The 13,150-nt window shown below is 47.2% G+C and overlaps 1 protein-coding gene across 50 annotated transcripts in view; it reads right to left on the bottom strand.

Annotated features, from left to right (window-relative positions):
* The window catches only part of LRRFIP1 (LRR binding FLII interacting protein 1), a 113,953-nt gene that overhangs the window by 41,898 nt on the left and 58,905 nt on the right, over positions 1 to 13,150 (bottom strand). For 9 of the 50 annotated variants that reach the window (XR_004984988.2, XR_004984992.2, XR_004985002.2 and 6 more), the window contains exons 3-4: positions 6,866 to 6,910; positions 6,277 to 6,327 (exon numbers count right to left, since the gene is read on the bottom strand). The exons of 9 other annotated variants lie outside the window; for them this stretch is intronic. Coding sequence is in view for 4 of the 41 variants with exons in the window: in XM_036421630.2 (XP_036277523.1) it covers positions 1,138 to 1,197; positions 4,789 to 4,830; positions 6,277 to 6,327; positions 6,866 to 6,910; positions 8,635 to 8,682; positions 11,683 to 11,700 (264 nt within the window). In the remaining 37 variants the exon portion in view is untranslated. Of the gene's footprint in view, positions 1 to 1,137; positions 1,198 to 4,788; positions 4,831 to 6,276; positions 6,328 to 6,865; positions 6,911 to 8,634; positions 8,683 to 11,682; positions 11,701 to 13,150 lie in introns of all 50 variants that reach the window. 32 more of the 50 variants (XR_004984982.2, XR_004984987.2, XR_004984990.2 and 29 more) reach the window with 12 other exon arrangements.

The raw sequence follows: 13,150 nt of genomic DNA, 5'->3' as shown, positions 1-13,150 counted from the left end.
GTAGGAAGGCAGCCTGTAAGCAGGAGAATGTTTTTCTTAGCTCCAAAGGGGAAAAGTGTACAAAGAAAAACTTGCCTGTTTGCCCCCAACTTCCCTCCTCTGCCGGCCTGGTCACCACTAACTGCCCTCCCCTGCAGGGTTGATCGCCTCTAACTGCCCTCCCTTGCAGAACTGGTTCCTCTCAATTGCCCTCCCTTGCAGACCTGGTCTCTCTCAACTGCTCTCCCTTGCAGACCTGGTACCTCCCAACTGCCCTCCCCTGTTGGCCAAGTGTATGCAATCCTTAACAGGCAGGAGGGGAAACCAGATCAGCCATCTCAGAAAGCTAAGGTGGGGTTGGGTGACCCCTTTGAAACCTGACCACAGAATTTAAGTATATTTATGACATAGCTTAATATAATTAAGATAAATTTAAAGAAATACTATGTTACACAACTAGTAAAATGTATTATAACAAAAAAGAAAGTGAAGCAAACATGAAGTACAGGAAGAGTTTACATAATTTAATGTATAACAGATCTGCAGCAGGTCATGAAACAATTAAAAATGTAGGCAATTTAGCCTTCTGAAATCCACAGAGCCCTCCCTGATAAATGCCCAGGCCTCCCCGGCTCCTCTCCCGCACTCCTGCTTGGTATCTTCCTTCTTCTACGCCCCCACCCCCCCAAAGGATGACTCCCTTCTGCCTCCGACCCTGCACGTGAGCATTCCAACGCTGGTATCCAGGAAAACACAGGCTCAGCCATCCTTATAATGACAAACTAGAAACGTGGAAGGCTGGAAATGTCAAATTCCAGTATATTTGAAGGCTGAACATACATAATATACACATTATACACATACAGGGCCATAAAGTAATGAAAGAGCTAATCTTTAGTTCTAGATCTCTTAAACCTAGGGATTCTTATCAATATGAATCTCTTACACTACCACTTAGAATGTCAGAATACTAACATTCTAAGACTGTTTACTAGTTGAAAAACATTAGCTCTCATGCTGTCATGTGCTGGGGAGGGGGGTTAAAAAAAAGAGAACCACTGTAACACAGAAAGAAAAGCAACTAGATGGAGCAATGCTTTTTAAAGGCTTCGCAGCAACCTGTTTGAATTCTGTGCCATGCAAATGCACTGTACTAACCCTGCCAGATCTTCTGCTCGAGGGCTGCGATCCGTATAACTCTCCATCGTAACCATTTGTCTGTTTCAATGAAGAAAAGAAGAAAGTGACATCAGCATACAAATGAAGGCAGGTTATAGACAGATACAGATCAGCAAGGAAGACTCAGCCAGGTGTAAGGGGAGCGGATGAATGAGAGCCCAGGACAGCCCACGCCCCAGCGTGACCCCGAATGCCTCCGCCTCCCACCTGCTCCTCTGCACCCCGGGAAAGTCCTCTCTGTGTCCCTTGTAACTACAGGGCCTCTGAGACTTAAGGCAAAATCCCTCCTATGGACGAAGTAGCTTTCGGGGCAGTTTCTTCTCGTTTCCAGCTTGATGGCGGTGCCGCGGAAATCCCAGCGTGCAAGAACCTGCCTACCAGACAAGGGGGTCATGGTTCGGCCTGAGCCGGTCAGTGTTCAGTCCTGATAATTGTGGCCCATAAAGTTTAATTTAGAAATTCAGACACAGCTTCTATTCAATCTATAATGAAATGTAAACATTTGTTATGGAAAAATAGTAGGATACATTCTCTACATTTGTTTTTCATTCATCCAGTCTTCCTATTTTTTTCCTCCCAAAATAAAATCGGAGGACATATGTCATGATCTCATAATTTGTCTTCCAGAAAAATGAGAGCAGTGATCAAGTTCAGTACTGCCCGCCTCTTCTCTTCTCTGCTCCCAGTTCAAGTTTCCCTAACCCAGTGTGCTGGGCTTTCTAAACTGCGCTGATTCTTCTACAAGGACATGTCGGCTGATCAACAGCTGTCAGGTGACAAAGACATAACCAGCTCTGGTGACAGAGGAAGGAGGAGCAGGGCATAGAGCAGGCAGGAAAGGCAGGAGATACCAGGGGTCACGGACAGGAGTCCAAATTCCACGCAGAAGCTCTGTCACTTGACCTTAAGTTATTTAATCCCGGGCCGCCCTCTTCCTGGGCTGCGGAACTGTGCATAGTAACGTATACTTTCCACGGCCGCAGTGAGGATCCAACTGATGAAAACGGCAGGGGAGATGGTTGCCCATATTTTGCAGCCACGTCATTAATGCAGAATAAGTAAGTGAATTTCTGGACAGATTAAAAACCAGATTCACGAACCTTGACTATAAAAGTATGTATTTACTTCTGACCCAGCTAAAAAAACAACAACAACAACAGACCAACTTGAAGTTTCTAGATTACAGTATGTAGAAACCAATTTGAAAACTCTGGGGGAGATATTAAACTTTCTGAAGCAAGTTTTAATAGAAAAAACGTCTAGAGATGGGCAGTTTCTTTTCTCAACTAACAAAGAGTATGTGATCCGGAAACCTGTGTCACGGGCTTGAATATTTCAGACCTCAGGCGCATTCTCCTGCTGTTTTAAAACTAGTTTCTGGGAAAAATATAACAATGGAGGCTAACATGGATCCACTCTGGGTCACCTTTACTTTACTATCATGAGTGAGGAATAAAAACGTTTCACATGTAAACACTCCGTTTCCACTGCTGCCTGTAGACACATCTTTCTTCTGGTCTCATTCTCTAACGGCCAGCACCATGGAGCAGAGCAGACGGTGGGTGGTCCTCTCTCATCCACCACCATTTTTCTTTTGGTTTTTCAAACTACACAGGGAACTCTTAGTTTGAGGGCTTTGGGGGAACACTCACCTTTTTCTGGTGGAAGAGAATTCTGTCATGGGGGGATATATTCCTAGGACATATCCCCAACTCTATGGGCACTTAACCACATCTCTATAGGGACAGGCACTTGGGCTTTCTGAAAGACACCAGCAGTGCTCCCTCAGATGGTTTTATGTGTTGTATGTTGATGGGTGGGCTGCTTTATGTGCCTTGGTAGGTCAAGAGAACTGAAGATTAACTAGAACATCAGAATAAAAAGTCCACAGACAGAACTTCGTTAAGTCAGACCTCTGACGTCCAACCAGCCTGTTCTACGGAATTATTTTCCGCACTCTGGGCATACCGTCCGCCTGCACTGCAGTCACCTGGCCTGCCTCTGAGGACCGTGGGCCCTGTTCTAGGAAGTTGGAACCCAGGGGCCTGGGGACATGCATTTTAATGAGCTCCCCAGGTGAGTCTCACATGCAGAGATACGGGGACACACTGCTATCAGAGAGAGCACTGGACATGCAGAGGTTAGCATTTTCTAAAAGAGGAGAAATAAGACACAAGAATGAATGCTTCATCAGAATCCATCGCCCTCACTCGTGACTCGTGATTAGCCAGGAAGCACACAACCACCGCCCAGTGCTCGCAACACACCCACGAACTTCCACCTTTGAACTTCACACTATGAACAATGTGAGATTATTTTTCTAATGAGGCAAAGACAGCTCATCTTCAAGGGCATGAGCAATGGGGAACAAAAGAAAGGCAAAATGCACTCGCCGATGCTCGGAATTTGGTTGTAAAAAGGAATGAAACTGAAAATGAAAGTGAGCGCCAGGTGTTCCTGACTATCACTCACACATACAGGCTTCCGCACCACTGGGACGCCCCGAATGGAACTCACTTTCAGATGAAAGGAAAAAGGCTAAAAATCTAGAAATGTGTCGCCCATACATTTAATGACTAAAGAATAGAAAGGGGCGAGAACGGCAGTGTCAGAGAAATGCTCTCAACGCCAGTGTCCCTGTGGAAGGGCCTGGGGGATGCTGGGAAGAGCACTTTCTCAGTCTACTGAGGTGCTTCTCGCCTCCCACTGTCCACAGCAGGTCCCAGGAGCTGGACCTCGAGGCTGAGGCCGGGGTGAACCGAGCATCTCCTTGGCAACCCACCCCTGGGGTTATCCTGCCCTTACGTGGAGACAGCAGCCCCACCAGGAGGCTGTAAAGGTCCAGGGTGCTAGGTGGGTGGATGGCATTATTAATTGTCAACTTAGAGGTAAAAATACTTATTTTTTAAGCACAGGTATTTGCTAAATAATTTGGAAATGCAAAAGAATGAATAAAGCACAAATGCTTCTAGAAAAGTGCCCAAAGTGAAGGACGTGCAACCCACTCTCATGACCGCAGTACTGAGCCACATTCAAGCCCAGGGCACTTTCTGGAGAGATGAGATTTTCTTCCGTCAGTTCATGCTTACGGGCTTCAGAAAGCAGGCAGCACAGAAACTCCGGGGTAGATACAAGAGAACAGTTGTGAACTTGAACTGGTAGTCTTTGTTTTGTTGCTGGAACTGGGGTCTTTCTAGCAAGGGAGCCCAGTTGTAAATTTAATCTGAATGGATACAGATTAGAAAACAATGGACTTTATGAGATAAAATGACATTAAATTTAATATTTTAAAGGAACTACAGTTCTTGATCTCATTTGAGTTCCTTGAAGGCAAGATACCATCTTTTCCCTTGGGATCCAGAGCTGCTGGCACTGTGTGTGGCCAATAGCTGGTGCTCAAACAGCGTGCGCGTACCAATCTGAGCCCAGAGCTCGACCAGGAGAGTCAGAGGGTGCCCAGGAGGCTCCAGGTCGAAGACCAAACACCCGCTTCTGGCCCACGGCACCCAGGTAGAGACTGGTGGGTGGCATGTGTGTCTTTCCTAACAAAGATGGTTAGTGAGGACACCACCCGTTATGATGTCACACGGAACCATTAGGATCACACAGCAAGTCATCCAAACGTCTCACCCAGCCGTAGGGACCCCCAGACTCCAGGTCAGGCTGCGACTGCTGGAGTAAGGACAAACCAGGAAAACAGCAGAAAAGAGAGGTACCAAGAACCAGTTAAAAAGCCAAATAAGATGTAACAAAAACAGAAAACAGGCAATGCTGGACGTCTTAACAAAATTATATATATATATTTTAAAATATATTTTATTGATTTTGTACAGAGAGGAAGGGAGAGAGATAGTTATAAACATCGATGAGAGAGTCATCGATCAGCTGCCTCTTGCACAACCCCTACTGGAAATATGCCCGCAACCAAGGTACATGCCCTTGACCAGAATCGAACCTGGGACCTTTCAGTCCCCAAGCCGACGCTCTATCCATTGAGCCAAACCGGTTTCGGCCAAAATTATATTTTTATCATGCTTCCTAGGAGCTCCTGTATTTGCAAAAGGAATTACATTAGAATGATAACTACCATAAGCCCCATAATGTTAAAGAGAACTTCCATGGCAGATGTTGCTATAATTCCTAAAATCTGAAGCAGTTAGAGCAATTTTAACTCCTCCTCTGAAATCTGCCTCTGGCACCTGCAAAGAAATGAAACAGTGCAGCACCTTCACAATTTACTGTTACAACAGCTGAACCGAAGGCATTTTCAGTGCCCTAGAAGAAGTCTGGGTGTGACACTGATTTGGTTGCCATGTGATAAAAAAAACAAACGAGCCCACTATCCATGTAGCCACCGTGTGGTCCCTAAGTCACACACGGTGGCTACATGGAGCCCTAATGACCACCAGCAGTGAGGGGCAGCTTTAGTCCTTTGGCAAGCTAAACTGGCACTTGCAAATTAATTTAATGCCCTAAAAACACAGTTTCCCTTCCCAAAGCACGCCACTTTTTCAAATGTAATTATGAATATTTTTGAAAAGTTCAAGGAAAATATGTTGCTGTGTTTATCGGCCATTAAGTGACAGTGAGAAAGAGATTTCACCAGGTTGATGCTTCCTGGAGGCGAGCAGAGCAGCCCCAGGGGTGCAGCCGGCCCCACTTCCCACCGGGCAGCTCCCACGGAGCTCTGCAGAAACATCACGGAGAATGACTTCCACTGACAGTTACTGAACCAGAGATTCAGACTCTAGGAGCATGTGTGCAAATAGCACACGACTGTCAGCCTGCTTCTTCACACTTGCCTTTATCCCATCAGCCGCGCAGCCAACTTCACCAGGATGCGGCGGTTTTGTGATGTGGACAGACACAGAAAAACAGTGACCTTCCCTCTTGAGGAAGACTCAATCCCCTATGCGTATGCCCCTCACTGCTGGCATAATTCTTCTACAGCAACCAGGAAGCACCGGCCATTGCAGAGATTTTAAATAAGTGCCTTGTCAGTTGGATATTGACTACAGACTACAAGGGATAACGAGCAGGACGTGGGAATGCAGGGATGGAAAGCAAAGGACGTGGACATAACTGAACCATGCAGACGCAAGCATTCAGGTTACTGACCCTCAGGCTTCCGCGACTACCCACTGACATGCGCTCATCTTCATCAGAAGCCTAGTGAGAGAAAGGATGAAACAGGCATGAAGTGACAATGCGACACAGAGATGCCCACGCCAACTCTCGGCGGGAGGCGGCTGGCCGCACACCACAGCTATGGGGCCGACGGGCAAAGCTCGGTGCCCCGAGCCGAGGCCCTAGCCAGCTCGGGCTGTGTGCGCCTCTGTTTCCAGCAGGCTGTTTCCAGATAATACAGCTTTCAATTAATTTTATTAACGAGCTGCTGTTTACTTCACTGGAGTCTACGACGACATAGCCTCGATGCACGTTCTTTTGTGAAGTGTTCGTGGGTATTCGTTAGCAAAAGCAGCTTTAAAACTGTTATGAGTATAATAATACTCAGAAATTCCTCAAACACTCTCCCCTCCCCAAAGTTAGGTCAAAATGCTACAAGTTGAGTTCACAGTCTTTGTTTAGGTAATAATATCAGTATTAACCTCTGTCATAAACATCATTGAGGTAACAGATGAATCACTAAAAATACAAGTCAGATTTCCATCCTAACGCCCAAGTGACGAGTGAACGCGGTACTAACCGAGGTGTTCCTTCTGGATCTGCGCGAGCAGCGCTCACTGTCTTCCTGCCGGAGCACAGGAGAGAGCGCGAGGTTAGAGAGGACACGGGAGGCATGGACAGTCCGCACAGCATTCCTGATATAAACGGATAACGTCCCCTTTGCCTTTGCTTAAAGCTTCACTTACATTGCCGGCGAGAAATGTTTTCTTCTAAAGTGGGGTATTATTTTATTTATTTATTTATTTCCTCTCTCTCTTCTTTTGTTTTTTTTATTAAGGTATTATATGTGTACATACCTTACCACCCTCCCCCCCCCACTCCCATACATACCCTCCCTCCCCAGAGCTTTTTATCCATTGGTTATGCTTATATGCATGTATACAAGTCCTTCGGTTTTTGGTTGATCTCTTATCTCTCCCATATAAAGTGGGGTATTTAAATAGGTAAATAATCGTCATATTTCATTTCAGCTTTCAAAATAAGTGTGTGGTGGAGGAGAAGCCGAGTCCTAATTTTTTTATAACCTCTAAAGTCTGGTCCATTTCGACCCACTCGCTTTTTTTTTTTCTTCTTACGTTCAGAACCTGCCTCTCCTCCCCTCGGGGGTCAGAAGAGACACCATGACCACGAAGAGCCCGTAAGGATGCATGCTCTCTGGTGTGCTGTGTGCGTTCACGGATGCCGTTTGCACACCGGGACATCCCTGAAGCCGGCACACCGCATCACCGGAGCGGCTCACCACAGTAAGAAGCAGCTTTTCTCTTTCTCGGTGGGACAGAAACCAGCGACACCTTTCCACGGTGTCCTGAGACTGGAGGCAAGTACAGCTGCCTGTGCCACAGAGGCCTAACATGATGGCTCTCACACAGTGAAGGCTGCAGTTCATCGTTTTTTAAACAGTGTGTGCTCCTTATATTTCCAGAACTGCCTTTCGTATTTTATGCAGGCACCTATGATGCCAGGAAGAAATTCTACGTTTCCTCAGATTATTTTATGTATCAGGGATACTAGTAGTTAGCAGGACAGTTCCACACTGGCCAGGTACTCAAGTGCTAAAGGTATATGACAATGACCAGGAGGCTGGTGACAAGGACAGGAGGAGGGGCACACTCAGGTGCATGGATCAATGACAGGAGAAGCCATGTCCTCTGGGGACCATGGACAGCACCCAGTGGGCAGTGGGTCACCTAAAGACATGGTAGGGGTGAGCTAGCTCTCAACTGCATAGGAGGCTAGAGAAGCTGTTCTAGGAAATAGTGAGAAGGTACAGAACTTATTTTCTGCCAAAGAACAGGGGTTTCAGTGGGAATATCGGGTGAGGTGGGGGCGGGGCAAACATTGAAGGCAGATAAAGGATGGAATGAGGGTGACGAGGCAGCCGATGACGATAGTGAGAGAAGGAAATGGACCATAACGTGGCTTCTGGGTTCCAACTGGAGCCCGGGAGGCAGGATGGAAATGGGTGAGTCCTCATGCCTGGGACACACGCCCGGACCGAGTGCCCCTAGTGGACAGCACTCTGCCCCAGGCGGTCAGGGGGCATCGACCTCCTGGAGACTGGCATGGAGACTCCAGGAGTCAGCTGCACAGACCAGACCAAAGGCCTGGCCAGGGGCCTCCTACTCAGGCCCCTGTCGGGATGTAAACAACCAGGCCAGACGCAGGAGAAATGGCAGGAAACCTCTGGGTATTAAATTATGGAGCAACAGGAATCTATTTATGTAATTAAGCTGGGTAATAATAAAATTATAACCATGCAAGTTTCTTAAAATCGCATCCAAGGCCTACCATCCACTGCTCGATGTCACCCCATTTCGTATACAGCCCATAATATTTCTAGGACAGAAGGGAGAGACAATTAGGCAAGAAGGGAAATGGTCCATGCACAGGGAGCTGGTTGACATGCGTTCCCAAGCTGCTGCCCAGCCACACGGTGAGGGGAACACGCCAAGACAAAGCAGTGAGGCAGCGGAGCCCGGGACACACCCCGCCCACCCCACTCCCACCTGCAAGCCCGGGGAGCCAGGACAATGCACTCCTGGGGCGCAGGGGCCTAGAGACCAGGATGGACACTGAGCCACAGCACTGGGAGCCCCCGTACTGGTTCCGAGGGGCGGAGGCCGATAGCAGTTCTGTGTCACCACAACAGGAATGAGAAAATGTAGCAGAAAGGGGGCAACTGTGATTGCCGCCCCCCGCCCCGATTTCTGCACACTTGTTCCTGCTCTGATACCCACGCTGAACTTACAAACTTTGGGTGTCTTTATAGCTACGGGGGGGGGACTCTGTACAGGGAACAAATAATGTTTGCAAGTTACGTCCTGCTTTTCTTTAGCGAATGCCTCCATGTTTCCATCTGGCTCAAGAGAGAAAAGCAGATTCAGACCGGCCATCCCTGTTACCAAATACAGCAATCCCGAAGGCAGGGGACCCCAGATAAAGCTCAAAGAATGGGGTTTTGCTCTTCTCTTTGCCCTAAATTTCCAATGAGAAAATCAGGGAACAACCAACCACACTCTGTAACGTAAACGTGATTCTCCTCTTCACACAGTAAAACCTTCTGACCAGAAGAGCAAGCAATCGGGGTGAGAGGTAAAACGAACTGTTGGGGTTCTTTTACAGGGACCACCACTGGATGCTGCTACAGTGGGTTTGGTCTCTGTTTCTTTGGAAGGGCGGACAGATTTAAGATCCCCAATGGCCTTGCCCCTTTCTCTTAGAGGTGGTGTAAATAGAGAATTGGAAGAGGAAAAATCGGGAGGGAGAATTTAGCAACGCTTTAAAAACTCAACCGGTACAGAACTGCAGTATCAAAAGTACACGAGCCAAATCTTTTTCTCTGAGTGATGTGCCTTAGACTACAAATGGAGACAATAAATACAATTAAACAATTCCCAGTCATATTTTAATATCCAATTACGTAAAATTCAATAGCTTAAAGCTATTTTGCATTCCCAACTCTCACTGTTAGATTCCAGGTAAGTATAATGTAATGCCATCGACCTCCTTTAGCTTATGGCTTAATTATAAAGATAGGAAATGGGTTTTTAAAAAGAAGGGCCTATGTAAGTTCACAAAATATTATTTAAATCCAAAAAGTAGTCTCTATCATGAGTTTTCCCATTATTCTTTTTGCACATACTATATCAAGTCCTGCACACGATCTACTGCTCTTCCATCTAGCTCATGGGTGGCCTTTGCCTTATAAACGGCGGCCGTAACTCTCGCTGTCTCCGTGTCATCCTGTGGAGGGGGGGCCCCAGAAGCCAACAGCAAGTGCAGTTGCTAGCTGCCCCGGCGCTGCTAGCAGGCAGCACAGCGGACTCCAGGAAGCACACGGCACCTCAAATGTGAGCGAGTAGGATTAGCCGGTGAGTCATGCGGGGGAAGGGAGAGCCAGGCTAACGCACAAGGTGCGTGGCTTTCAGAAATAGCTGTGATTCCACAGAAGAGAAACCGTCACTCAAAGCAGCCAAATGGGCTGGAGAGCCCCACCGCCTCCTCGTCCTTGTCGTGCCCTTGTACCCATCTTTATTGTATAAATGTGTCTCTGCTTTTGCGCTGAGGACTCATTTCACTCTGCACACACATTTCCATCTGGCAGAGTTCTAACTGGTGGGCGAGTGAGAAGAAAACAATGGCCATCTTGGATGAGCATCGAATGAAAGAATCCAAGTGGCGATTAGCGGACAGTCTCTTGTGTCGGCATGAGGACAGTCGTGCCTGCTCTGTCAGTTACAGCCAGGGCTCCGGCCTTCCTGTCACCTGCTGCCTCTGCCCCGAGACTGTACGTGTGACTGGCTGCAGCTTCAGTCCACATTTTAATTCTCAGGCCCTACGAAATCTAACCCACACGCAGATGCTGGTGCCTACTTCACTGACTTCCTTACCCCCCTCCAGGTGGTACTGATGGGGCAGGACAGAAAGGCACTTCAGGGCTGCAGTTAGTGAAGGAACAGCATTGTAAACAGTGTGTCGAAAGGGCCCGCACGTCCTAATCTTTGAAGTTAAATGTAATTGTTAGCTGGTCTAAAAGAAAAACATAGTGGTTCTTTACCACTATAAAGTGAGTAAGTGTATAAGAAGACAATACGATAGGTGTCATATGAAACCCTTGTATGGGGAGACTGTGTACACGCTCTATAAACTCTCAGGGAACCTCTCACTGCTCCCTTCATTCCTGGTGAATCGGGCGTCACGTACCTGGTGCTTTTCTCTTTAATTTCCGTGTCTGGCCTGCTCAGCCCATGTAGTTCTGAACCTCAGCTGCTGCTACAAAACACTGGGAGCCAGCCGCACACTAGCACTCTCCATGTTAGGGAAAGAGGCAGGCTGACGGGAAGCTACAGAATTGTATTGTTATGTCATCATTTTCTTTTCTACTCAGAATTGTTAATAGTACGGTAATAATCTCTTACCATGTGGTAATCTGTACCGATATTTTTAATGTTTTCAAATAAAATTATATGGAAGGATAATCGTTCCCTTTAAACACCTGATTTCAAAGGATTTCCCAAATTCTGAAATGTGATTTAATTCTGTCCTAGAATTCGTTTTTTTTCCCCCTCAAAGACACAGTTTTCTGATTTCTTGAGAAAAATGAAGGTGAGGAAAGCATTCAGCACACACGCATGCGCCAGGGAAAGGTGCTCTCTGCAGAGACAGAGGCGGGCACGTAAGCATCCTGTTCAAGTCGCTTCACGCAAAAAGCAGTGAGGGAAGCAGGAAGGACTTCTCTGTGTTTTCAGCAAAAGGCGTTAGTTCTGAAAGGCGGCCAGGCCCTCGGCAAGAGAAAGCCAGTGCATGCAAACAGAAAACCAAGAACAGAGAGCCTACCTTTTGGACCTGATAGATCTACAGAGAAGGCAAGAGAAATAGAAAGAGAAATGTAAAATCCAATTTAAAAAGTCGATACATCAGACAGAAAGGTTTTACAAGTACCCAGATATATGAGTAAATGTACATTGGAGGAAGGGGAGACAGTGACTAATTGGTAAAGTACGAATTAAAAAATGTTTGAAGTCTCATTTCATAACTTTACCTGACATTCGTTATAGATAGATCAGCAGAACACGGCACGCTCACCTGAGTGCCCATGAGAATCTGGCATTATGCTAAGGCAGAAGTCTGTAACCTGTTACCACGAATGGGACAAGAGACTTTGTCCTCAATTTAAAATTTCTTCTTACAGTGATAAAGAGTAACAAAAAAGTACAGAAACCTGATTAGAGAGTGAAGGGTTCAAACCCACAAATGTAAAGAACGGTGCTCGTCTGTCCTCCCTCCTGGGGATGCAGACAGAACACCAGACAGTCTCCAGCGAGGCAGAGTGGCTCTAGAATAGAGCTGAAATGTACTTTTGAAAAGCTTATTATCATACGTTGACCCAGCAGTTTGCTTCAGAGGTTTCTCCTAATCTTGTAGGAATCACTAGGTAAGAGACACCTGCTTCACTCACTCACTCAGCCGACGAAACAGGGACTGAGTTGGGCATTGTTCACGGCACTGCCGAACGGTAGGCCTGGAAACTTGGCATTTGTAGTGGCACATGGGCGAGCACAGGGGTGTACATTCCACATGATGACTATTTCACACAGTATCCCCAACGAACTGTTTACCAAGTCAGGCGCACCCTGGTCATTGTATCACCACCGTTTTCCTATGATTGCAGGTTTTCACGGGAAACAAAAGGTCCACTTGGATTTCCCAAAGAATATCTACTTATCTCCTTCCTTAGTGAATCCTCACAACGCTCAAACAGTCCAAAGCGAGGCTAAGGAAGCCAGACCCCCATCTGAACTGGTGACGAGACCCGCTTTGGAGGTGCCCACAGGCACACCCGTCGCTCCTCACTCCCGGACGTGGTCCGATCGAGAAATAGCAGGTGAGTGGCTACTGCTTCCATGTTCTCTGTGACGCTCTTGTTAATAAAACTGCCTAGTTTGTGTGGATCACACTGTTCCTTCGGCTCAGCACCGAGAGAAAAACTTGTTTTGCAAGGTGCGCTTCCGCTTGTGAAACGACCAGGACTATGAGCTCACCCGGCCCCCTCTGCTTCGAGTGCCAGCACGCTCCCAGCCAATTCCATCCCACGGTGAAGCTGCACTCGGTTTCTGTTTGCTCTCACTGCTGAGCACACACTCATCCTGAGGCAGAGGGTGCACTGAGAAGACTGCAAGCTCTGCAGCTTTTTCAGTTCTAGATGAAACCTTGGCCATTTTCTTGGCTGCGGGTAAAACCACCCACCTCTCCAAGGCTTGGCTTCCTCACCTGCCAATAAGACCCGAACTCCCCCTCACAGGGT

This window comes from Pipistrellus kuhlii, unplaced genomic scaffold (assembly GCF_014108245.1).
Source record: "Pipistrellus kuhlii isolate mPipKuh1 unplaced genomic scaffold, mPipKuh1.p scaffold_m20_p_7, whole genome shotgun sequence".
Lineage (NCBI taxonomy): Eukaryota > Metazoa > Chordata > Mammalia > Chiroptera > Vespertilionidae > Pipistrellus > Pipistrellus kuhlii.
This window is presented reverse-complemented; position numbering and strand designations above follow the sequence as displayed.